Genomic DNA, 23,882 nt, shown 5'->3' on the forward strand with positions numbered 1-23,882 from the left:
CAGATCTCCTTATAGTGAGATTATAATATGTTTTTAGTATATATACTTACTTTTTCACTTAATTGTCTTTAATTGATGATGTCCTTTATACTATATTAGACACTTCATAATCTTTCTCTTCAGTTTTAATTTACTGGAAACATGTGTCCATTTTAAAATTATCTCCTGTTCCATGTATATAGTCCTCTCCAGACCAACTGAATAGTTCTTTATTGATCATTGGAAACAAATGATATATGCATGTTTCAATCTCTGTACCTCTTCTTAAGATATTCTGCTTGTCAGAACTGTTCTTGTCTTTTGCCTCTGCTATTTATCTTTGATTGTAACTACCATTCTTCAACAGGTTTTTATTGAATATCTAATTGTGCCACTTACTGTGTCTAGGCTTTGGAGGTATAGCAAGACACATAAAGTCCTTAATCTCCTGGAGCAGTCAGTTAGAGGGAGCAATAGAGTTTGATGAGTGTTATATTATGAAAGTACAGTATATTATGTTCTTCTCCCCAGAACTTTCTCTGACAACCCCAACTTCTAGGCATCCTTTTTTCTTTTGAATTTCTAGAAGGCTGTTTGTGTTTATAACCAGTTTACTCCCAATTAATATATCCTTTCACTGTTTAGGAATGTACATCTGTGATCTGTAGAGGGGATGTAACACTTATGTCTCTGTATCCCAGATCCTAACACACTTCTTTGTAAAGTAACAATGAAGTGAATTTCTTTGTGATTGTGATTGCTATATAACACTTCATGTCTATCTAATACTTATATCAAAGAATATCAAAGAATCAAGTAACGGGAACTTTAAAAAAGTTTTACTCTGCTCATAGTGAGTTCTATCATTTTGTTTCCTAGAAATAAGTGTGAGTGAATATATTGGTACCTTTTTATTATTTAAATACAGTTGACTCTTGAACAACATAGGTTTGAACTGCATGTGTCTACTGATCTCTGGATTTCTTTTCAATAGTAAGTGCTATAGTACTACCCTGTCCAGGATTGGCTGAATCCATGGATTCAGAACCACCTATGCAGGGTACAGAGGAACTGCAGATATGAAGTGCCAATTTTTGACTGGGTGGAGGGTTGTTGTTGTTGTTCAGTTGCTAAGTCATGTCCCGCTCTTTGCGACCCCATGAACTGCTAAGCATGCCAGAATTCCCTGTCCTTCACTGTCTCCCTGAGTTTGCTCAGATTCATGTATATTGAGTCAGTGATGCCATCCAACCATCTCATCCTCTGTCGCCCCCTTCTCCTCTTGCTCTCAGTCTTTGCCAGCATCAGGGTCTTTTCCGTGAGCCAGCTCTTCACATCAGGTGAACAAAGTACTGGAACTTCAGTACCAGACCTTCCAGTGAATATTCAGGGTTGATTTCCTTTAGGTTGGATCTCTTTGCCGTCTAAAGGACTCTCAAGAGTCTTCTCCAACACCACAGTTCAAAAGCACCAATTTTTCAGCACTCAGCCTTCTTTATGGTCCAACTCGCACATCCATACATGACTACTGGAAAACTGTAGCTTTTACTATGTGGACTTTTGTCAGCAAGGTAATGTCTCTGCTTTATAATACACTGTCTAGGTCTATCATAGCCATTCTTCCAAGGAGCAAGCATCTTTTAATTTCGTGGCTGCAGTCATCATCTGCATTGATTTTGGAGCCCAAGAAAATGAAATCTGACACTGTTTCCACATTTTCCCCATCTATTTGCCATGAAGTGATAGGACCGGATGCCATGATCTTCATTTTTTGAATGTTGAGTTTTAAGCCAGCTTTTTCACTCTCCTATTTCATTTTTGTCATGAATCTCTCTTTAGTTCCTCTTTACTTTCTGCCACTTTAATACCATGGTCATTAAAGTGGTATCATCTGCATATCTGAGGTTGTTGATATTTCTCCCAGCTTGTGATTCATCCACCCCAGCATTTCTCATGATGTACTCTGCATATAAGTTAAATGTGTTTTCCAAGGATCAACTGTATAAATTTAAGTCCGGAACAACTAACTCAAGTATATAAGAAATGTCCTCATTTGAATTCAAATCTTCATATCTGGCTAGTAGGAAATTTATTCACAGTCATTAGATGTTTAGGACAAAGGCCTCCTTTCCCAAGGCTTGAATGAGATACAGGCTTATGTGGTACCTAAAAAAATTGGCTTTCATATCTTCAGTTCATCTTTTTCACTAGTAATATATCCTCATTGTCTAGGATGTATGGTCTTTTGGAAGCTGGCAGCTCCGCTGGTTATCCAAGCTTGAGTTAAATATTTGCTGATGCCAGAAGCCCTGGTGCCAAGTGACTAGCTTAGCTAAGTGCACCATCATGGAGCATGTGTGCAGGTGAGCGGATTGTTCTCTGTGTAAGGGGACTTGACTGAAGGAAAGAAGAGAAGCCCAAGTCTACCTATACTGCACTCACCAAACTGAGTTCTCTTGTGACTGAATTAGCCCTGAAAGATTGCCTTTTTTCTAATTCATAGAGGCACCATATGGACAAGCTGCAATCCCGATCACTACTTACCATCCCCTAGGTTCCAGACTAGCCTCTCTATCCCCTCCCCTTCTCCTCTGGCTCAGAGAACACTGACTACCAATTTTGAGAAACTTGGTTCCCTAATTCTGGGGAAAATCTCTCTTCTCCTTGATTTCTGTCTTTTTAAAATAGTCACTCTTGACACTACTTCTCCTGGGCATTTTATATAGTCTCCTGTTTGCTTAGACTTTCACAAAAGACAGAAAAGAAAAGGATGTTTTCAGGAGGCCTCTTCTCTGGACCCTGCAAATATTCTGGAAATGCCTGACAACTGTCTTGAAATTGGAAGGTTGTATGCAGTGGGAGATTGAGGAGAAAAAGTAAAGAAGCATAACACAGAATTCCCATCCCAATAAATTTCAAGTGAAATATTAAGCCTAATTTTTATTTGACTTTTATTTTTGTTTTTTGTTTAATCATTTGTTTTGTATTGGGGTATAGGCAGTTAACAAACACTATTGTGAAAGTTTCAGGTGAACAGTGACTTAGCCATACATATACATGTATCCATTCCCCCTCAAAGCCTCCTCCCATCCAGCCTGCTGCATAACAGTGAACAGAGTTCCATTAATTTTTAATTGATAAAGTTTACAGTTTTAATTTTGAGCATCTTTATAGCATCCTTTAGACAAAATGTATAAGGTATCTAGCTTTAGTAGGAAATCACAAATAAAGTCTATGGTAATTATGGAAATTGATAAGTCTTTACCTCCCTCCCAGCATTATAGAAAAGATAAAACTGAAAGTTTAACATGGTCCAGTCATATCTTGCATTAAAAATTTGTTTGTTTTATATGTAATTTTGCTCTATTTTATTTTGAGATAAATTAACTGAATTTACGTTTAGGGTAAGGGCTTCCCTGGTGGTTCAAATGGTAAAGAATCTTCCTGCAATACAGGCAAGACAGGTTTGATCTCTTGGTCGGGAAGGTCCTCTGGAGAAGGAAATGGCAACCCACTCCAGTATTCTTGCATGGAAATTCCATGGACAGAGGAGCCTGGTGGGCTACATAATGAACTAATATGTTTAAATAAAATGGGCTAGGAATAAAATATATTTCTGTTAATTGAATTTAGAACTTGTAAAAGAACCAATGAAGAGCATTTATGTTTTGAGCAAATATATTTTTGTCAGTTTATTTAACTAAATAAAATGAGAGATGTAGAAGATAGGAAAAAACATTAAAAAATCATAAGAACTTTGGTACTAAATAAGAAGAATTAAACATTTTATTTATAAGAAATTTGCTATGAAAGGTCATTTGTCCCCTTTCTTCTTTCTAGATATGGTCTCAAGAAAGAGTATATTTTTTGTATATTTTTACTGTGTAATATGTATCTCTGATTTATGATGCAGGTGACTGATTGCCCAAATAAAAACTTGGGAGAAACCTAGCATCTAAAATTCAGCCATTATAATTGTTTTGACTCCTAGGAGAATTACTACAGAGAAGCATAGTGTGTATAACAGGCAGAAGAAGGATGACATCCTCTGTCAGAGTGTTAGGGTGAGGGTAGGGGTACACAAGTATTACAGCATACTTCAGCAAATTGATAGTTATAAAGCGACATATCCACATATGGTAAACAAACGGCCGTGGAATAAGTCATATCCAACTCTTTTGTGACCCCATGGACTGTAGCCTGCCAGACTCCTCTGTCCTTGCAATTTCCCAGGCAAATCACTGGAGTGGGTTGCCATTTCCTTCTCCAGGGGATCTTCCTGACGCAGGGATCGAACACAACATCTCCTGCCTTCACAGGCAAGTTCTTTACCACTGAGCCACCATCAAAGCGTGTGTGTGTGTATGTGCGTGAGTGTGTGTAACTTTTTTTCAGGAAAACTAATTTTCTTATCATGGAAAAATGGAAAGTTTTTGTTTACTATTTTAAAAAAGTGCTTAGAATATATGTTAAAAACATCTTTAAAATGTTTAGCACCGTGTATACTATGTAAGTAGAGTCTATGCTTATTTGATGATTAAGTACAGAGGCTTTAATTACATAGAGTTAAATGTCAATCTAAATGTTTCTCTAATTTCCAAATTTATCATAAAAGCTGTATAACCTTGGGCAAATTGTAAGTTCTTTGAGCCTTAGTTGTTTCTTTAAATGGTGATGATACCTTACCTTGTAAAATTGTTGTGAAGATTAAATGTGATACGTTGTGAAGTTTAAATGTGATGTTTATTAAGAGTTTATTTTAGTACTTGACTCATCTCATGCAGTAAATCTTATTTAGCTCAAACAAATTGAATATAGCTTTTTGTTGCATAAAATAGCACATATATGTCTTTTGTTAGGCTTACATGCATCATTTTGGAGAAGAAAATCTTAAAATTTTGGTATAATCACTGTATCATTTTATTTATGATTAAACTTTTAGTAGGACTCTTCCTTTTGAAAAACTTTTGTTAAGTTTAAATGTTTTTCATGTTAGTGATCATGTGGTTGTCAGGCATTTGGAGGACAGGGTCATTTCTACCCTGCTTAGTTAATTATTGTGATTGTAAACAAAGGATGTACAATTCAAAGTCAAGCAGCATTTCACATGGATGATGGAGGTGATAATAGCTTAATTCCTGCTGAATTTTTTTTCTTTGCTCTAGTGAATTCATACTGACCTTGTCCAAAATCTGATGACCTTCCTATTTTACTCAACCATTTGGAAAGCCAAGCTGCCATAGGTGGCCCTGAGGGGGTAGCCGAAAGACCACTGAGTCACTGACCCATGTCAAGACTGGATTTCACGTCTGATCTGTAGGACCTCTGAAATAATTATACATGGGGCTTATTGTACTCAAAAACCTAACTGGTTGCATTTTTGTGCTTATTAAGTATCTTGTTAAAGTGTATTTTAAATGTCCTTATTTAAGTCATATTTAATTTACTATTTCTCATGCAGGTCATTTTCTAGACTAATTATAAATTTTTATCTTTTATCAGGGTTAGTACCTTCAAACTAAACTTGAATGTTTTGATATGTGAGCAAAATATATTATTACACCCTGGCTAACTTCATTGAATATCTTCCTGGTTCATGATGGACCAAAGCTTTTTAGTGTTTATAAAGATCTTGGTTTTTTATGGCAAAAATTCCATACACCTAAACAAAAAAATCTAGTTTAAGCTGTTATTAATATTGTGGCATGTTAATCTCTCTTTATATGTTTTCTAACCTCAAATATTACTCTAATCTTGGTATTTTAAGGGTTTTGAGGTTATAAGAATTGTCATAAGGAAAGCATATGACCACCCAGTAAGGTATTTTTTTAGATTTGATTAGATGTGATCAGTCAGCCTTGATGGAACTTTGTGATAGAGCTAGGATATGAAAACAGAAAATAAGTTTCCTATGTTTATTTTGTTCTTCTGCATAATAGGAAATGTTTGGCTTTTTATAAATACCTTCAATTTTCTACAGTTTATAATATGACTTTGTCTTTTATTTTTATATAGGAGTTGATCCCTGAATTTTATTATCTCTCTGAGATGTTTGTCAACTTCAATAATTATAATCTTGGAGTAATGGATGATGGGACAGTAGTGTCAAATGTTGAACTTCCTCCTTGGGCCAAAACCCCAGAAGAATTTGTTCGCATAAACAGATTGGTAAGTTGGAATCATCTACTCTGTCTGTCATGAAACTATACTCAAAGTGTATTCCATGTGTTGGTATAATCATTAACCCTTACTCTGCTGAACAAAACTGTAGTTGATAGGGGTAATGGAAAGTGACATGATAGTTCATATATCTCTGTATATACTTTATAAAATCTTATTGACTTGCAAGGTATAATGGTTTCTTTTATGCAGGATTTAGGCCACTTTTGCCTGGCAAATCCCATGGATGGAGGAGCCTGGTAGGCTGCAGTCCATGGGGTCGCTAGGAGTCTGACACAACTGAGTCACTTCACTTTCACTTTCCACTTTCATGCATTGGAGAAGAAAATGGCAACCCAGTCTAGTGTTCTTGCCTGGAGAATCTCAGGGACGGGGGAGCCTGGTGGGCTGCCGTCGTGTATGGGGTCGCACAGAGTCGGACACGACTGATGTGACTTAGCAGCAGCAGGCTACTTTTATATGAATGTGATGATTCAAGATTATAAGTGAAAGTTACAAGTGAATTTCTTAGAGAATGCTATGCTTTTTCAAACACGAGTTTCTTGTACCATTAGAAGTACAGAATTCTGTGTTCCAGGTTAGAAGGCCATTGAGCATTTTGATAATAGAAAAACATTTTCAAAATTTAACCTGTATCTATCTTTTAAAGGAAATTTCATGGAATATTTAGAATAGGAAAACTTTAAAATTTAAAACTGTGCTTATAAAACACTCTAAGAATCCTCCAGTGGACTCTTTAAGGTCCCCTGTTTTATGGGTTCTAGGTTATTCTATGCAAAACTAATGTGATTTTTCCTTTTTGCCCTTAACTCTCATAAATGCTGGGAATTAGGAAGCCTTATTCTCAGTTTTCTTAAAGTAGTATCTTTATCATACTTCATACTAAAAATTGAATGTGAATTTCATTGTGTTTTTAATTTACACCAAAACAAACATTTTTTTTGTTGTTTTTTGTACCGCTAAGACGGGTGGCACTGAGAGTGGGCATCAGAGGGCAGACACTGAAACCATAATCACAGAAAACTAACCAATCTCATCACATGGACCACAGCTCTGTCTAACTCAATGCCGTGCAGGGCCACCCAACATGGATGGGTCATGGTGGAGAGTTCTGACAAAATGTGGTCCACTGGAGAAGGAAATGGCAAACCACTTCAGTATTTTTGCCTTGAGAACCCCATGAACAGTATGAAAAGGCAAAAAGATAGGACACTGAAAGATGAACTCCCCAGGTCAGTAGGTGCCCAATATGCTACTGGAGATCAGTGGAGAAATAAAGCCAGAAAGAATGAAGATATGTAGCCAATGCAAAAACTACACCCAGTTGTGGGTGTGACTGGTGATGGAAGCAATGTCTGATGCTGTAAAGAGCAATACTGCATAGGAACCTGGAATGTTAGGTCCATGAATCAAGGCAAATTGAAAGTGGTCAAACAGGAGATGGCAAGAGTGAATGTCGACATTCTAGGAACCAGCGAACTAAAATGGACTGGAATGGGTAAATTTAACTGAGATTACCATTATATCTACTACTGTGGGCAAGAATCCCTTAAAGAAATGGAGTAGCCCTCATAGTCAACGAAAGTCTGAAATGAAGTACTGAAATGAAACACATGTATTAAGTTTAATTGACATACCATAAAAGCCACCTTTTAAAAAGTTCTCAATTCAGTGAATTTTAGCAAATTTATAGGTTTGTGTAAGCATCAACACAATCAGCTCATATCACTCCAAAATGTTTCCTTCTGTATGTTTGCTCCCAATCCTGGTTCTAGGCAATCACTGATTCTGCCTCAATAGCTCTTCTTTTTCTAGAAATCTTACATAAATAGAAACCTGAGGCGTGTAGTCCTTTTGTACCTGGCTCTTACTCAGCATGATGTTCTTGAGACTCATCCTGTTGTGCATAAAGCAGCAGTTTCTTTGCCTTGCTGCATAGTATCCCTTTGTATACATAATAACATATTTTATTTATTTACCAGCTTATAGATATTTGGCTTTTTTCCAGTTTTAGGCTATTAAGATTATTTGCATATATTAGAGTTGATATCTGTTTTCATTTCTCTTGGATAGATTCCTAGGAGTTTTAATCCCTGAGTCATATGATAAGAATAGGGCTTCCCAGGTGGTGCAGTGGTAAAGAATCTGCCTGCCAATGCAGGAGACGTGGGTTTGATCCCTGGTTCGGGAAGATTCCCTGGAGTAGGAAATGGCAACCTGTTCCAGTACACTTGCCTGGAAAATCCCATAGACGAGGAACCTGGCAGACTACAGGCCATGGGGTCGCACAGAGTCAGACATGACTGACTGACCACATGCACGCATGATAAGAATATATTTACTGTTTTGGATTTCCATCAACAGTATGTGGAATTTCAGTGTGCCGTATCCTTGCAAATATTTGTAGTTGTCAATCTTTTTTACTTTAGCTCTTCAGTGATTCATTGTGATTTTAATTTGTGTTTCAGTAATGACTAACAGTGTTGACCATCTTTTCATAGGCTTATTTTCTGCTCATATATTCTTTGGTGCACTATCTATTCAAATCTTTTGCCTGTTTTTTAATTGTGTTGTATGTCCTTTTATTATTTTGTTGTAAGACATCTTTATATATTCCCCATAAAAGTTCTTTTTCCAACATATGTTTTGCAGATCTTTTTCTCAAAGTTTGTGGCTTGTCTTTTGCTTTTTAATGGTTTCTTCTGAATCATCGTTTTGAATGAATGTTTTGTTAACTATTAGGTAGATATAAGATCAAATTTATATAATATTTGAAAGATATAAATAGTCATTCCCATTCTTGAGAAATATATCCCTTAGAAAAATTGAAATCATGTTGTGATCATTATTGAAACATTTTTTTCTCAGTTTAAACTTTTCAGTCTCAAGGGAACCAGTTCTCTATTAATTCGTTAATTCATCATTGCCATGTTTAGTATGACTAAAAATACAAAGAAATTTGTTAAAGTATTTGCTTTAAAAAAAGGTCTAAGAGGCAGAATCATTTGAATAAATTATATTTAAAACTCTTCAGTAATATTTTGACATTTAAGGAAATATGATTATATAAAGTAAGGTAAACCACTCTCCTGACAGTACCCTCACCCCTACTCAGACTGCTCTCTCCTCAGAAAAACCAGGTCTATTTGGAACAAGTCTTCCAAGGACACAGAGGAAAAGAAGGTGGCAGCTTACCAAACTGCTTTTCATTAAAGTTTCGGTTTTGCCTGCTCATGCTTAGATATGATTATGAAATTTTATGCAAAGTAGTGCTTAATAATACTAGTTGCACATTTATTACAACTTAAATAAGTAAGTAAATGTTAGTACAACTTAAATAAGTAAGTAAATGTTAGTCATTCTGCCGTGTCTCTTTGAGACCACGTGGGCTATAGCCTGCCAGACTCCCCTGTCCGTGGGATTCTCCAGGCAAGAATACTGGAGTGGGTTGCCATTCCCTTCTCCGAGGGGATCTTCCCAACCCAGGGAATGAACCTTGGTTGCCTGCATGGCAGGTGGATTCTTTACCATCTGAGCCACCAAGGAAGCCTATTATAACTTATTATTGAATTATTAAACATCTTTCCCAGCGATTCCTCTTCCTGTGAACTTGACAGATGTCTTCATAGTTTAGGCTCTGAATAAGCTTATATTTATAACAGACCTCACAAAAATTCACTGCAAATTAAATTCAAACATTTTATAGTACAATATTTACATCTCTGATAATTTTAACTCCTAATTAGGAAGGTACTTGATTTTTCTGATGTGTGTCTTTATGAAAGAATTTAATAACTCATTCATTCTTTCAAAAATATTTATTTTGCACCTATGATAAACAAACCTTTCCACAGTGCAGTTCACACTGACTTGTTTTAAAGTTTTCTGTTGACTCTCTGTGACTAAACTGTTAGTACGGTGTTTTCTGTGTTAGCATGCTATCACGTAAGGGTTTTATCCCCCTCCTCTTTGAGGTTTACCTCTTCAAGTCCACAGATTTTATGCAATGATTGCAGCTCATGAAATGCATACTACTTTGATCTGTGACCTTTCTGTGGTGCTAATCGGGTTCCTGATATCATTATACCTTACTCATTAATCATATTTCCTGCAGCCCGTCAGGCAGCCAGACAGAGCAAGTCCCTGTTTTCAGCCCTCTGTTGGCAGGTTTCTGCTTTTCCGGATTATTACAGACGATACTTTGGCTTCTCATAGTCAGAGCCACATCAAGCTGTGTGTTACAATTAAAGTCAGATGGTCCTCAGGTTGAACAGGGATATAGTGTTGCAGCTGTCTCTCTTCCTGGAACAAACCAGCACCAAGAACAGATGATCTATAGGACAGTGAATAATAACAGATTGTACAGTACTCCATTGGTAGCAGGGGATCCCAGATTTAATTAACTGACATACTCATTTTAAGATACACAGCACGTCTTTTTTAAGTATTTGCTTGCCCAGATATTATCTCAAGGGAATAGAATATTTTTAGGAGCATGATTCTGATGGTGGACAGTAACCCTACATTTTCTTTTCTTTTTTTTTTTTCCTTGGAGGACTCTAACTGCTACCTTACCTAACCATGTTACTCCTTAGAGTTTTCTGTAGGTAGTGAAGATCTAAATAAGAATTACTGAATTGGCTAACGTGTTGAATGTATATACAGAATCCTGTGCATTTTAGAAGGAAAACCCTCAGAGGTCTGATTATTCTTTCAGGTATATAAATTAAATTTTCTTTGTTCTAAAGAGTTGGAATCAGGGAAAAGCCAAAGCAGTCTTAACTACATCCCAGAGAGTGGTCTGTGTTATTTAATATACCTAGATCAGGAAAAAAAAAATATTCCAAATGCTGCTTCAGAAATATAAATGAGAAACAGGCCTTCATACTTTCAAATAATATAAAAATGTACGAGTTCAGACTGCTCATCATTTATCTCATGGTATAATGTCAATGTTATGGACCTATATTACACTGCCTCTTAGAACCCTTGAGTTTTAAGTTGAATAAGAGACATAAGACATAATAAGGAAACCGTTTTCTCAGCAGTAATGTTACTTTAAAAGTTTATAGAAGTTGGTGAAGTGGAGCATTTTGTTTTAGCTGCAGGATGTATAGTTTATCCAAGTTATAATAGTAATTTGTTCGTTTAACCAGTACTTACTAAGCTGCCTGTTTGTGGACCAGCACTGTTAGACTCAGTGAACCAGACAGATAGTATCTCTACTCTTTGGAGATTACTTCTTGTTTGATAACTTAGGTTGTTGAAACAGAAAGCTTTTCAAGGCTGAGCGGTGGCATGAATTTGATAAAGGGCATCTTCTATTGATGAATTGTGCTCAGGTTACCAGTTAGAATCCCATTTGCTTTTGTGTGTCTTCTAAAGCTTCTGTCTTTTCTGCTGTGTCATAAAAGTGACATGAGTTGTCACTTGCTTGAGAATGTAAAGAAAAATAAAGTGAGTGTGTTATCTTCTTTCTAATAAGATGTGGACACATTAAAAGTGATTTTTGTATTGTTTTCTAAGAGAAAAATTAAAATTTCATATTTTATTTCACCACCTACCTTGTCTTTTTCTATCTATGCTAAAATTTAAGTCTGTTGAGGGTAAACCTTCATAGATCTTATGTATGTGAATGAACTTGGTCAGTCTTTTCTAACTTTTAAGAGCACTGACTAGGGAACATTTTTTTAAAACAGAAATGTTTTGTTTAAAAAACAAAATTTTTTAAACATTTTTTTAAACAAGCTTTTTAGAATACAGATTCTAGAAGCTAACTTTTTTTTTCATACTGTTCCTTTTCCAATTGCCTTTTATTTTCCACATTGATAACGATGGGGCAAAGAATATAAGTTGTCAGAGCAATATAGTTTGTAATAATTATTCTCAACTTTGGGCATATCCGTTCCTCCCCCTCCCTCATTGGATCTAAAACCTGGGAGGATGGGGACAGATTTTTATTAATAGTTTTTCAATCTAAAGCTATTATTGTTTGGTTTGCCTTTAATCCTGTTATGTAATTTCCTGTTAAATCTAGTTCAAAAAGGACACCTAAATAAGTGGGGGGAAAAAGATGTGTTGATAGATTAATTCTCTCCTAATGTATTTATAAATCCACTATAGAATCCAGTCCAAGTTCCAATAGAATTGTTTTGTTTTGTTAGAATGTGAAAACTTGATTGCAAAGGCCAAAGGACCAATTATAGCCAAAATCCTTTCTGAAAACAAGAACAGATTTCAGAGGGACTTGTTTTACTATATGTCAATAGTTATTATAAAGCTGTAGTAATTATGGAAAATTAGGAAAAGGAGACTAATAAAAGTGAACAGAGAACCCAGAAACAGACAAGGGCATATAAAGAAACTTCATCTGTCATAGCGTTAGTATTACAGATCTGTGGGGAAAGGAAGGACTTGTCAACTTAGATGAGATAAATAGTAATTTTGTGTTGATTTCCAAGGGCTGCCATAACAAAGTAACGGAAATACTGGGCGGCTTAAAGAACAGGAATGTGTTGTCTCAGTTCTGGAGGCTAGAAGTCTGCAATCATAGTTCGGCAATGTTGGTTCCTTCTGAGGGTTGTGGAGGAAGGATCAGATCTAGATCTCTTGCTGGCCTGTATTTATCTGTGTTCTCCTTACATCTCTAAACGTCATCCTCCCTTTGTGTGTGTCTATGTCTCTAAAATTTCCCTTTTAATAAGGACTCCAGTTATATTGGGTTAGGGATACACTGTACTCCAGTATGACCTCATCTTAACATAAATAATTACATGTGTAATGGCACTATTTCCAAATAAGGTCACATTCTGAGTTACTCAGTTCAGTTCACTTCAGTTCAGTTGCTCAGTCATGTCTGACTCTTTGCGACCCAGTGAATGCAGCACGCCAGGCCTCCCTGTCCATCACCAACTCCTGGAGTTCACTCAAACTCATGTCCATTGAGTCGGTGATGCCATCCAGCCATCTCATCCTCTGTCGTCCCCTTCTCTTCCTGCCCCCAATCCCTCCCAGCATCAGAGTCTTTTCCAATGAGTCAACTCTTCGCATGAGGTGGCCAAAGTAATGGAGTTTCAGCTTTAGCATCAGTCCTTCCAAAGAATACCCAGGACTGATCTCCTTTAGAATGGACTGGTTGGATCTCCTTGCAGTCCAAGGGACTCTCAAGAATCTTCTCCAGCACCACAGTTCAAAAGCATCAATTCTTCAGTGCTCAGCTTTCTTCACAGTCCAACTCTCACATCCGTACATGACTACTGGAAAGACCATAGCCTTCACTAGATGGACCTTTGTTGGCAAAGTAATGTCTCTGCTTTGAATATCTTATCTAGGTTGGTCATAACTTTTCTTCCAAGGAGTAAGAGTCTTTGAATTTCATGGCTGCAGTCACCATCTGCAGTGATTTTGGAGGCCCCCAAAATAAAGTCTGACACTGTTTCCACTGTTTCCCCATCTATTTCCCATAAAGTGATGGGACCGGATGCCATGATCTTCATTTTCTGAATGTTGAGCTTTAAGCCAACTTTTTCACTCTCTTCTTTCACTTTCATCAAGAGGCTTTTTAGTTCTTCTTCACTTTCTGCCATAAGGGGTGGTGTCCTCTGCATATCTGAGGTTACTGATACTTCTCCCGGCAATCTTGATTCCAGCTTATGCTTCTTCCAGCCCAGTGTTTCTCATGATGTACTCTGCATAGAAGTCAAATAAGCAGGGTGACAATATATAGCCTTGATGTACTCCTTTTCCTATTTGGAACCAGTTTCTTGTTCCATGTCCAGTTCTAACTGTTGCTTCCTGACCTGCATATAGGTTTCCCAGGAGGCAGGTCAGGGGTTCTGGTATTACCATCTCTTTCAGAATTTTCCACAGTTTGTTGTGATCCACACAAAGGCTTTGGCACAGTCAATAAAGCAGAAATAGATGTTCTTCTGGAACTCTCTTGCTTTTTCAGTGATCCAGTGGATGTTGGCAATTTGATCTCTGGTTCCTCTGCCTTTTCTAAAACCAGCTTGAACATCTGGAAGTTCACGGTTCACATATTGCTGAAGCGTGGCTTGGAGAATTTTGAGCCTTACTTTACCAGCGTGTGAGATGAGTAATTGTGCGGTAGTTTGAGCATTCTTTGGCATTGCCTTTCTTTGGGTTTGGAATGCAAACTGACCTTTTCCAGTCCTGTGGCCACTGCTGAGTTTTCCAAATTTGCTGGCATATTGAGTGTATCACTTTCACAGCATCATCTTTCAGGATTTGAATTTGAAAGTTAGAATTTCAACAAATAAATTTTGGGGGATACTTTTCAACCCATAACAGATATTAATGTGGAAAAAAAGTAAGGACCTTATATCAAAAATGAAAATTTAAATATATTAAAGCTTTGCACCCCAAGGATTTGAAAGAGACACATGTACCCCAGTGTTCATTGCAGCACTATTTACAATAGCTAGGACACAGAAGCAACCTAGATGTCCACCAGTAGATGAATGGATAGGGAATTACGGTGCATATACTCAATGGAATATTACTCAGCTATAGAAAGGAATGCATTTGAGTCAGTTCTAATGAGGTGGATGAAACTGGAGCCTATTAAACTGAGTGAAGTAAGTCAGAAAAAGAAAGACAAATACTGTGTATTAATGCACATATATGGAATTTAGAAGGATGTACTGACAATCCTACATGCAGGGCAGCAAAGGAGACACAGAAGTAAAGAACAGACTTTTGGACTCAGTGGGAGAAGGCAAGGGCGAGATGATTTGAGAGAATATCACTGAAATATGTACGTTACCATGTGTAAAACAGACGACCCGAGCAAGTTTGATGCATGAACCAGGTCACCCTAAGGTGCTCTGGGACAACACAGAAGGATAGGATGGGGATGGAGATGGGAAGGCAGTTAAGGTAAGAGGTCACATGTATACCCGTGGCAATTCATGTTGATGTACGGCAAAAACCATCACAATATTGTTATTATCCTCCAATTAAAATAAATAAATTTTAAAAAATACATTGATACTTTAAAAATGAAATAATGATAATAATTTACTAAAAAAACAAAAAGTCAAAATTAGAAACTTTTAGAAATTAACCCAAGAGGAATTCTTTGTGAACTTGGAACAGTTGAAAGTTTTTCAAACAAGAAACAAAATATGATCCATTGCATTAGTTGATTTTTGGATGTTAAACCAACCTTGCATTCCTTGAGTATATTACCTTTGGATGATATAAATTCTTTTGATGTATATTGCAATTTTTGTTGTTAATATTTTGAGAAATTACTATTTGGGAAGACTTATTTGTCTATATTCATGAGGAATATTGAGATGTAGTATTCTTATAATATGTTTTTATGATTTTAATATCAGGATTTATATTAGCCTCATAGAATGAGATAGGGCAAAGTGTTCCCTTTTCTATTTTCTGAAAGACTTTGTAAGAGATTGCTATTATTTCTTCTTTACATGCTTGATTGAAGTCAACTATTGACATCATCTGGACATTAACTTGTATGTGTGTGGTGTGGAGATTTTAAATTACCAAATCATTTTTTAGTTGTTATAGGTTTATTCAGAGTCTTGAATTTTTTTCTTGAATCTATTTCAGTAGTTTGTGTCTTTCTAGGCATTTGGCCATTTAGCCTAAATTGTCTATTTTATTGGTATAAAGTTGTTCATCATATGCCTTATCATTTTTATTTTTCTAAGTTTGGTAGTAGTATTACCTCATTTATTCCTGATTTTTGGTAGTTTTTTTTTTTCTTAGTCTTGCTAACACTTTGTTGGTTTTATTGATCTTTTCTTATAACTTACATGTCATTTCATTATTTTTTTCTCTACTGTGTATCTTTTTTCCTTTCATTGGATTTTCACTCTAATAATTTTTTTTTTTCCCTTTTGCTTGCTTTGAATTTGGTTTAGTTAATTAGTTAGTTCAGTCGCACAGTCGTGTCTGACTCTTTGCGACCCCATGAATCGCAGCACGCCAGGCCTCCCTGTCCATCACCATCTCCCGGAGTTCACTCAGACTCACATCCATCAAGTCCGTGATGCCATCCAGCCATCTCATCCTGGGTCGTCCCCTTCTCCTCCTGCCCCATTGCTCCCAGCATTAAAGTCCTTTCCAATGAGTCAACTTTTCACTTGAGGTGGCCGGAGTACTGGAGCTTCAGCTTTAGCATCATTCCTTCCAAAGAAATCCCAGGGCTGATCTCCTTCAGAATGGAATGGTTGGATCTCCTTCCAGTCCAAGGGACTCGCAAGAGTGTTCTCCAACACCACAGTTCAAACGCATCAATTCTTCGGCACTCAGCTTTCTTCACAGTCCAACTCTCACATCCATACATGACCACTGGAAAAACCATAGCCTTGACTAGACGGACCTTAGTCAGCAAAGTAATGTCTCTGCTTTTGAATATGCTATCTAGGTTGGTCATAACTTTTCTTCCAAGGAGTAAGCGTGTTTTAATTTCATGGCTCCAATCACCATCTGCAGTGATTTTGGAGCCCCCCCCCTCAAAAAAAAGGTCTGACACTGTTTCTACTGTTTCCCCATCTATTTCCCATGAAGTGATGGGACCAGATGCCATGATCTTCATTTTCTGAATGTTGAGCTTTAAGCCAGCTTTTTCACTCTCTCACTTTCATCAAGAGGCTTTTTTAGCTCCTCTTCACTTTCTGCCATAAGGATAGTGTCATCTGCATATCTCAGGTTATTGATATTTCTCCCGGCAATCTTGATTCCAGCTTGTGTTTCTTCCAGCCCAGTGTTTCTCATGATGTACTCTGCATAGAAGTTAAATAAGCAGGGTGACAATATACAGCCTTGACATACTCCTTTTCCTATTTGGAACCAGTCTGTCGTTCCATGTCCAGTTCTAACTGTTGCTTCCTGACCTGCATACAGATTTCTCAAGAGGCAGGTCAGGTGGTCTGGTATTCCCATCTCTTTCAGAATTTTCCACAGTGTCTTGTGATCCACACAGTCAAAGGCTTTGGCATAGTCAATAAAGCAGAAATAGATGTTTTTCTGGAACTCTCTTGCTTTTTCCATGATCCAGCAGATGTTGGCAATTTGATCTCTGGTTCCTCTGCCTTTTCTAAAACTATCTTGAACATCAGGGAGTTCACAGTTCATGTATTGCTGAAGTCTGGCTTGGAGAATTTTGAGCATTACTTTACTAGCATGTGAGATGAGTGCAATTGTGTGGTAGTTTGAGCTTTCTTTGGCATTGCCTTTCTTTGGGATTGGAATGAAAACTGACCTTTTCCAGTCCTGTGGCCACTGCTGAGTTTTTCCACATTTGCTGGCATATTGAGTGCAGCACTTTCACAGCATCATCTTTCAGGATTTGAAACAGCTCAACTGGAATTCCACCACCTCCACTAGCTTTGTTTGTAGTGATGCTTTCTAAGGCCCACTTGACTTCACATTCCAAGATGTCTGGCTCTAGGTTAGTGATGACATCATCATGATTATCTGGGTCATCAAGATCTTTTTTGTCCAGTTCTTGTGTGTATTCTTGCCACCTCTTCTTAATATCTTCTGCTTCTGTTAGGTCCAGCCCATTTCTGTCCTTTATCGAGCTCATCTTTGCATGAAATGTTCCCTTGGTATCTCTAATTTTCTTGAAGAGGTCTCTAGTCTTTCCCATTCTGTTCTTTTCCTCTGTTTCTTTGCATTGATCACTGAAGAAGGCTTTCTTATCTCTTCTTGCTATTCTTTGAAACTCTGCATTCAGATGCTTATATCTTTCCTTTTCTCCTTTGCTTTTCACTTCTCTTCTTTTCACAGCTATTTGTAAGGCCTCCCCAGACAGCCACTTTGCTTTTTTGCATTTCTTTTCCATGGGGATGGTCTTGATCCCTGTCTCCTGTACAATGTCACGAACCTCATTCCATAGTTCATCAGGCACTCTATCTATCAGATCTAGTCCCTTAAATCTATTTCTCACTTCCACTGTATAATCATAAGGGATTTGATTTAGTTCATACCTGAATGGTCTAGCGGTTTTCCCTACTTTCTTCAATTTAAGTTTGAATTTGGCAATAGGGAGTTCATGATCTGAGCCACAGTCAGCTCCTGGTCTTGTTTTTGTTAACTGTATAGAGCTTCTCCATCTTTGGCTGCAAAGAATATAATCAATCTGATTTCGGTGCTGACCATCTGGTGATGTCCATGTGTAGAGTCTTCTCTTGTGTTGTTGGAAGAGGGTGTTTACTATGACCAGTGCATTCTCTTGGCAAAACTTGAATTTGGTTTACTCTTTTACTAAAGTCTTAATTTGAGAAAATAGTGTGTTTTTTTAATTTTTTTTGAAATATAGTTATTTTACAGTATTGTGTTAATTTCTGCTGTACAGAAAGGTGAGTGTGGGATGGATCTCTCATGGGTTTGATCTCTTGGTCAGGAGTATCCCTTGGAGAAAGTAATGGCAACCACTCCAGTATTCTGGCCTGGGAAATCCCATGGACAGAGGAGCCTGGCAGACTATAGTCCACAGGATTGCAAAGAGTCAGACACAAATGAATGACTAAGCACATGAGCACACCTTATTTTCTAATATTGGCTTTCATAGTTACAGATTTCTCTTTATGTACTATCTTGCCACATCCCTAAGTTTTGATCTTTTGTTTGCTTATTTTCATTCATCTCACAATATTTTATATTTTCTTCTGATTTCTTTTCTGACTCATCATTTTTTCAGAAGTATACTGCTTAGTTAATAAATATTTGTGGATTTTCCAAATTTCCTTCTGTTTTTAATTTCTAATTTAATCTTCCTGTGATCAGAGCATATACTTGTATGATTTCTGTTGTTTTAAGTGTATTGAGACTTGCTTTGTGACCTAGTATGTTGTCTGTATTAGAGAATTCTCCATTTGCTTTCAAGAAGAATGAGTATTGTGCCATTTAGGAGTATTCTATAGATGTCAGTTGATCAAATTTTTTATGTTTGTCTTTATACCTTGGCTTATTTTACCTATTTCTATAAATTTTTGCTAGTTCAATGTTGAAATTCCCAAATGTTATTTTCAGTAGTTTTTTACTTCATGTATTTTTTTGGATCCTGTTGGGTCCAATGGAGAAGGGAATGGCAAACCACTTCAGTATTCTTGCCTTGAGAACCCCATGAACAGAATGAAAAGGCAAAATGATAGGATACTGAAAGAGGAACTCCCCAGGTCAGTAGGTGCCCAATATGCTACTGGAGATCAGTGGAGAAATAACTCCAGAAAGAATGAAGGGATGGAACTAAAGCAAAAACAATACCCATTTGTGGATGTGACTGATGATAGAAGCAACGTCCGATGCTATAAAGAGCAATATTGCATAGGAACCTGGAATGTCAGGTCCATGAATCAAGGCAAATTGGAACTGGTCAAACAGGAGATGGCAAGAGTGAACATCAATATTCTAGGAATCAACAAACTAAAATGGATTGGAATGGGTGAATTTAACTCAGATGACCATTATATCTACTACTGCAGGCAGGAATCCCTCAGAAGAAATGGAGTAGCCATCATGGTCAACAAAAGAGTCCAAAATGCAGTACTTGGATGCAGTCTTAAAAACGACAGAATGATCTCTGTTCGTTTCCAAGGCAAACCATTCAATATCACAGTAATCCAAGTTTATGCCCCAACCAGTAACACTGAAGAAGCTGAAGTTGAATGCTTCTATGAAGAATAAAATTTATTCTCTCATGTTTTAGAAACCAGAAGTACAAAATCAATATTGTGCTCTCTTCAGGGTAATGGGAGGCCTCTGTCCTCACATCGCCTTCTCCTCTTTTGTCTATAGTGAAGTTTCTTTCCAGCTTCTTCTTATGAGGATGTGAAGTAAAAGTTACTCAGTCGTGTCCAACTCTTTGCAACCCCATCGACTATACAGTCCATGGAATTCTCCAGGCCAGAATACTGGAGTGAGTAGCCTTTCCCTTCTCTAGGGGATCTTCCCAACCTTATGTTCTTTAATTTTGGATCTTTTTGTTTCTCTGTACCCGCTTTTAAATTTCCTTTTATATTAGATATTTCTAGTCTATGATTTTGTTTCTTCATTAATTTGTTTTTAACTGTTTATTTTAGATATTTTCGTAGTCATTACTCTAGGGACAAAATGCATCTTAATCTATTGCAGTCTACTTCAGATCAATATTAGCTTAATATCAGTCAAATGTAGTGATTGTTCCAGTTCAGCTACAGTTCCTCCCCCATACTTTGTGCTTTTGTCTTGTGTAGTACATCTCTGTCTCTCTCTCTGTGTGTATATATATATATATATTATAAACCTACCCTGCAGTGTTATAACTATTGCTTTATGCAATCTTATGCCTTCAAAGAAGTTAAGGAGAAAAATGCCTATTAATTTTATTTACTACTCTACCTTAATAGAAATATTCCATAATGAATAGAAGAGTGCTTCTGATACCCACCATCTTGCAGGAATGAGATAATTCTCATAAAAAAAAAAGTTCCAGGAAGTGAAGTTTATACTTTCAAATTCTAATGTTTTGCAACGTTTTCTTTGAAAAGAAATCTTTTTATGAAATAGAGTACACATTTCCCTGCCTCTTAAGCAGAGAATAGCTTTTTCTGGAATCATGACCGTGACTGTGTTATTCACTCAGTTGTGCCCAACTCTTTGCAACCCCATGGACTGTAGCCCGCCAGGCTCCTCTGTCCCTGGGATTTTTCTGAAGTACTCATTGTTAAACATTTGGGTGTTTTTTGTGATGTCCTAAAAAGTTGAGATACATAGAACGTTTTGTTCTTTAGCTGAAACGACCCACATTTTTCCGCCTTGTTTTTTAGCTTCCTGTTAGCATTTTAGAGTTCTTACCTGTGCGATCTGTTGTTTTAGTCTTTCAAGGTTCCCATCTTCTTCTGCTCTATTATGTTGTTTTATGCATATGAGGCAAGGTAAAAGCTTGACCAGTGCCCCCATAGCTCCCACTATTAAAATTAAACCAAACGGTATTCTAAAAGCTCATAACCTTATCCTCATCACTACACCCTCAAAAAACAAAACAAAACCCTACACAGCTCTTCTCCAAAACTCTCACCTTCCTTGAAACTTTTCATAAAAACATCTACATACTACCCTGTGGACTTTCTACAGCCCATTCTCAATCTGGTTTTGTACCTGTGTGACTTGTAGATCATTATTCTCCTTACCCAGTGGAGTTTTGGTGCCTTATGGAATATGAAATGCTGGCTTCAGGTGTAAACTGTATCCTTTATAGAGGTGTATTTTAAAGTGTAGCATATGGAAAACATAATCTGCATCAGAATCCCCTGAGGTACAGTTAATAAATAAGGCACAATTATCTATTCATTCATCAAATTCTTCTTGAGTACTTATTTTGTATTCTCCTAGTGGCTTACAGTTGATTAAATGAAGAGAAGGTCTAAACCCTCATCCTAACCTCAAAACAGTGGGGAAAAAATGGACTTTATGATAAATGGTTTGGGCAAACCATATGAAAAAAAATAACTTTAGATTTGTCATGAAACCAATGATTAGATATCTAAATGTGAAAAGATGAAACAAATGCTAGAAAAAAAATTATTGAGTTTCTGTATTACCTGAGGGTGGGAAAAACTTTCCCAACTTTGACTGAAAATACAAAGTAATAAAAGAACTGGTTACATTGAGTACATAAACACTGAGAACATTACATAGCAAAATGCGTCAGAAGCAAAGTCAAAAGACAGCTGACAAACTGAATAAAAATGTTTGAGATTGAAAACTTAGACAAATGCTAGTGCACCTCATTTATAGAGAAGTCCTAAAAATTATACAGAAATAAACCCAACAATCTAATAGAAAAGTGAGCAGCAATTCACAGAAAATAAAAGTCAGTACCCTGTAAATATATGAGAAAAATACTCAACCTCACTCAAAATAACAGAAATATAAATTGTACTGAAATACCATCTTCATCTTTCCGTTTGGTAAATTCCAAAAATTCACCCAGATGCTCTGTTGACAAGGTTGTGGGAAAAGAGGCATTCTTCTCCTCTGCTGATGGCAATGCTAATGACTCACTCCTAACGAAGGAGTTTGCCAGTATCTAACAAAATTACTCATTTAATCTTTGACCCAACTTTCAGGTATCTTTCCCAAAGTTACACTGACCAAATAAGAAATGTCATATTCATGAGTGGAATCTATTTTCTTTAACAGTTTTGACTCTGAAACTATTAAGCATTTTATATAACTTAAAAAATAAGATTGAAAAAGTGATGATTCAGTTTCTGAAAACTGTAAATTAAGCAAATGGGTAATAGTGTTCATGTCCTTAAGATCAAGATTTTTAGTGAGGGGGAAAGGGATTCAAATATAAAATCAGTAAAAAACAGAAAAATGTTAGGAGCAGCCAGACAGTGGCATTCAGAGACTTCATTTCATTCTGGTGCTGTGTGCTATATGTGCTCTGCTTTGTCACGTCTGACTCTTTTCTACCCTGTGGACGGTATCCCGTGTCCATGGGGATTTTCCAGCAGGAATACTAGATTGGAAGCCATGCTCTCCTCCAGTAGATCTTCTCAACCCAGGGATCGAACCCAGGTCTCCTGCATTGCAGGCAGATTCTTTACCAGCTAGCTCCTGTGAATATTTTAGTTGTTAAGTTGCACTAAGCTGATCTTGCAGGCTTTCCATGCAGCACAGTGGTAAAGAATCTGCCTCCCAATGCAGGAAAAGCAAGAGACGTGGGTTCTATTCCTGAACCTGGACGATCCCTTGGAGAAGGAAATGGCAACCCACCCCAGTGTTATCAGCTGAGAAATCCCATGGACAGGGGAGCTTGGTGGGCTACAGTCCGCGAGTTTGCGAAGAATAAGACATGACTACACATGCACACACATGTGCACACACAAGCAGATGTTCAAGTGAGCAGCACTGGTAGAGAAAACTCATCTGTTGTAAAGAGTTTAATTCATAGAAGCCAGCATATTTCTTCATTCTGGACAGCACTGTAGAGTTCAGTTCAGTTCAGCTCAGTCACTCAGTCGTGTCTGACTCTTGGCAACCCCATGAAGTGCAGCACGCCAGGCCTCCCTGTCCATCACCATCTCCTGGAGTTCACTCAGACTCATGTCCATCGAGTCCGTGATGCCATCCAGCCATCTCATCCTCTGTCGTCCCCTTCTCCTCCTGCCCCCAATCCCTCCCAGCATCAGAGTCTTTTCCAGTGAGTCAACTCTTCGCATGAGGTGTCCAAAGTACTGGAGCTTCAGCTTTAGCATCATTCCTTCCAAAGAAATCCCAGGCTGATCTCCTTCAGAATGGACTGGTTGGATCTCCTTGCAGTCCAAAGGACTCTCAAGAGTCTTCTCCAACACCACACTTCAAATGCATCAATTCTTTGGCACTCAGCCTTCTTTACAGTCCAACTCTCACATCCATACATGACCACAGGAAAAACCATAGCCTTGACTAGATGGACCTTAGTCGGCAAAGTAATGTCTCTGCTTTTGAATATGCTATCTAGGTTGGTCATAACTTTTCTTCCAAGGAGTAAGCGTCTTTTAATTTCATGGCTGCAGTCACCATCTGCAGTGATTTTGGAACCCTCCAAAATAAAGTCTGACACTGTTTCTACTGTTTCCCCATCTATTTGCCATGAAGTGATTGGACCAGATGCCATGATCTTTGTTTTCTGAATGTTGAGCTTTAAGCCAACTTTTTCACTCTCCTCTTTCACTTTCATCAAGAGGCTTTTT

General features: G+C 37.3%; 1 protein-coding gene across 5 annotated transcripts in view; it reads left to right on the forward strand.

Moving 5' to 3' along the window:
• The window catches only part of LRBA (LPS responsive beige-like anchor protein), a 748,625-nt gene that overhangs the window by 581,757 nt on the left and 142,986 nt on the right, over positions 1-23,882 (forward strand). For all 5 annotated transcript variants that reach the window (XM_040251453.1, XM_040251452.1, XM_040251455.1 and 2 more), the window contains exon 47: positions 5,995-6,147. In XM_040251453.1, the coding sequence (XP_040107387.1) occupies positions 5,995-6,147 (153 nt within the window). The remainder of the gene's footprint in view (positions 1-5,994; positions 6,148-23,882) is intronic.

The sequence above is a fragment of the Oryx dammah genome, unplaced genomic scaffold (genome assembly GCF_014754425.2).
Source record: "Oryx dammah isolate SB20612 unplaced genomic scaffold, SCBI_Odam_1.1 HiC_scaffold_12, whole genome shotgun sequence".
Lineage (NCBI taxonomy): Eukaryota > Metazoa > Chordata > Mammalia > Artiodactyla > Bovidae > Oryx > Oryx dammah.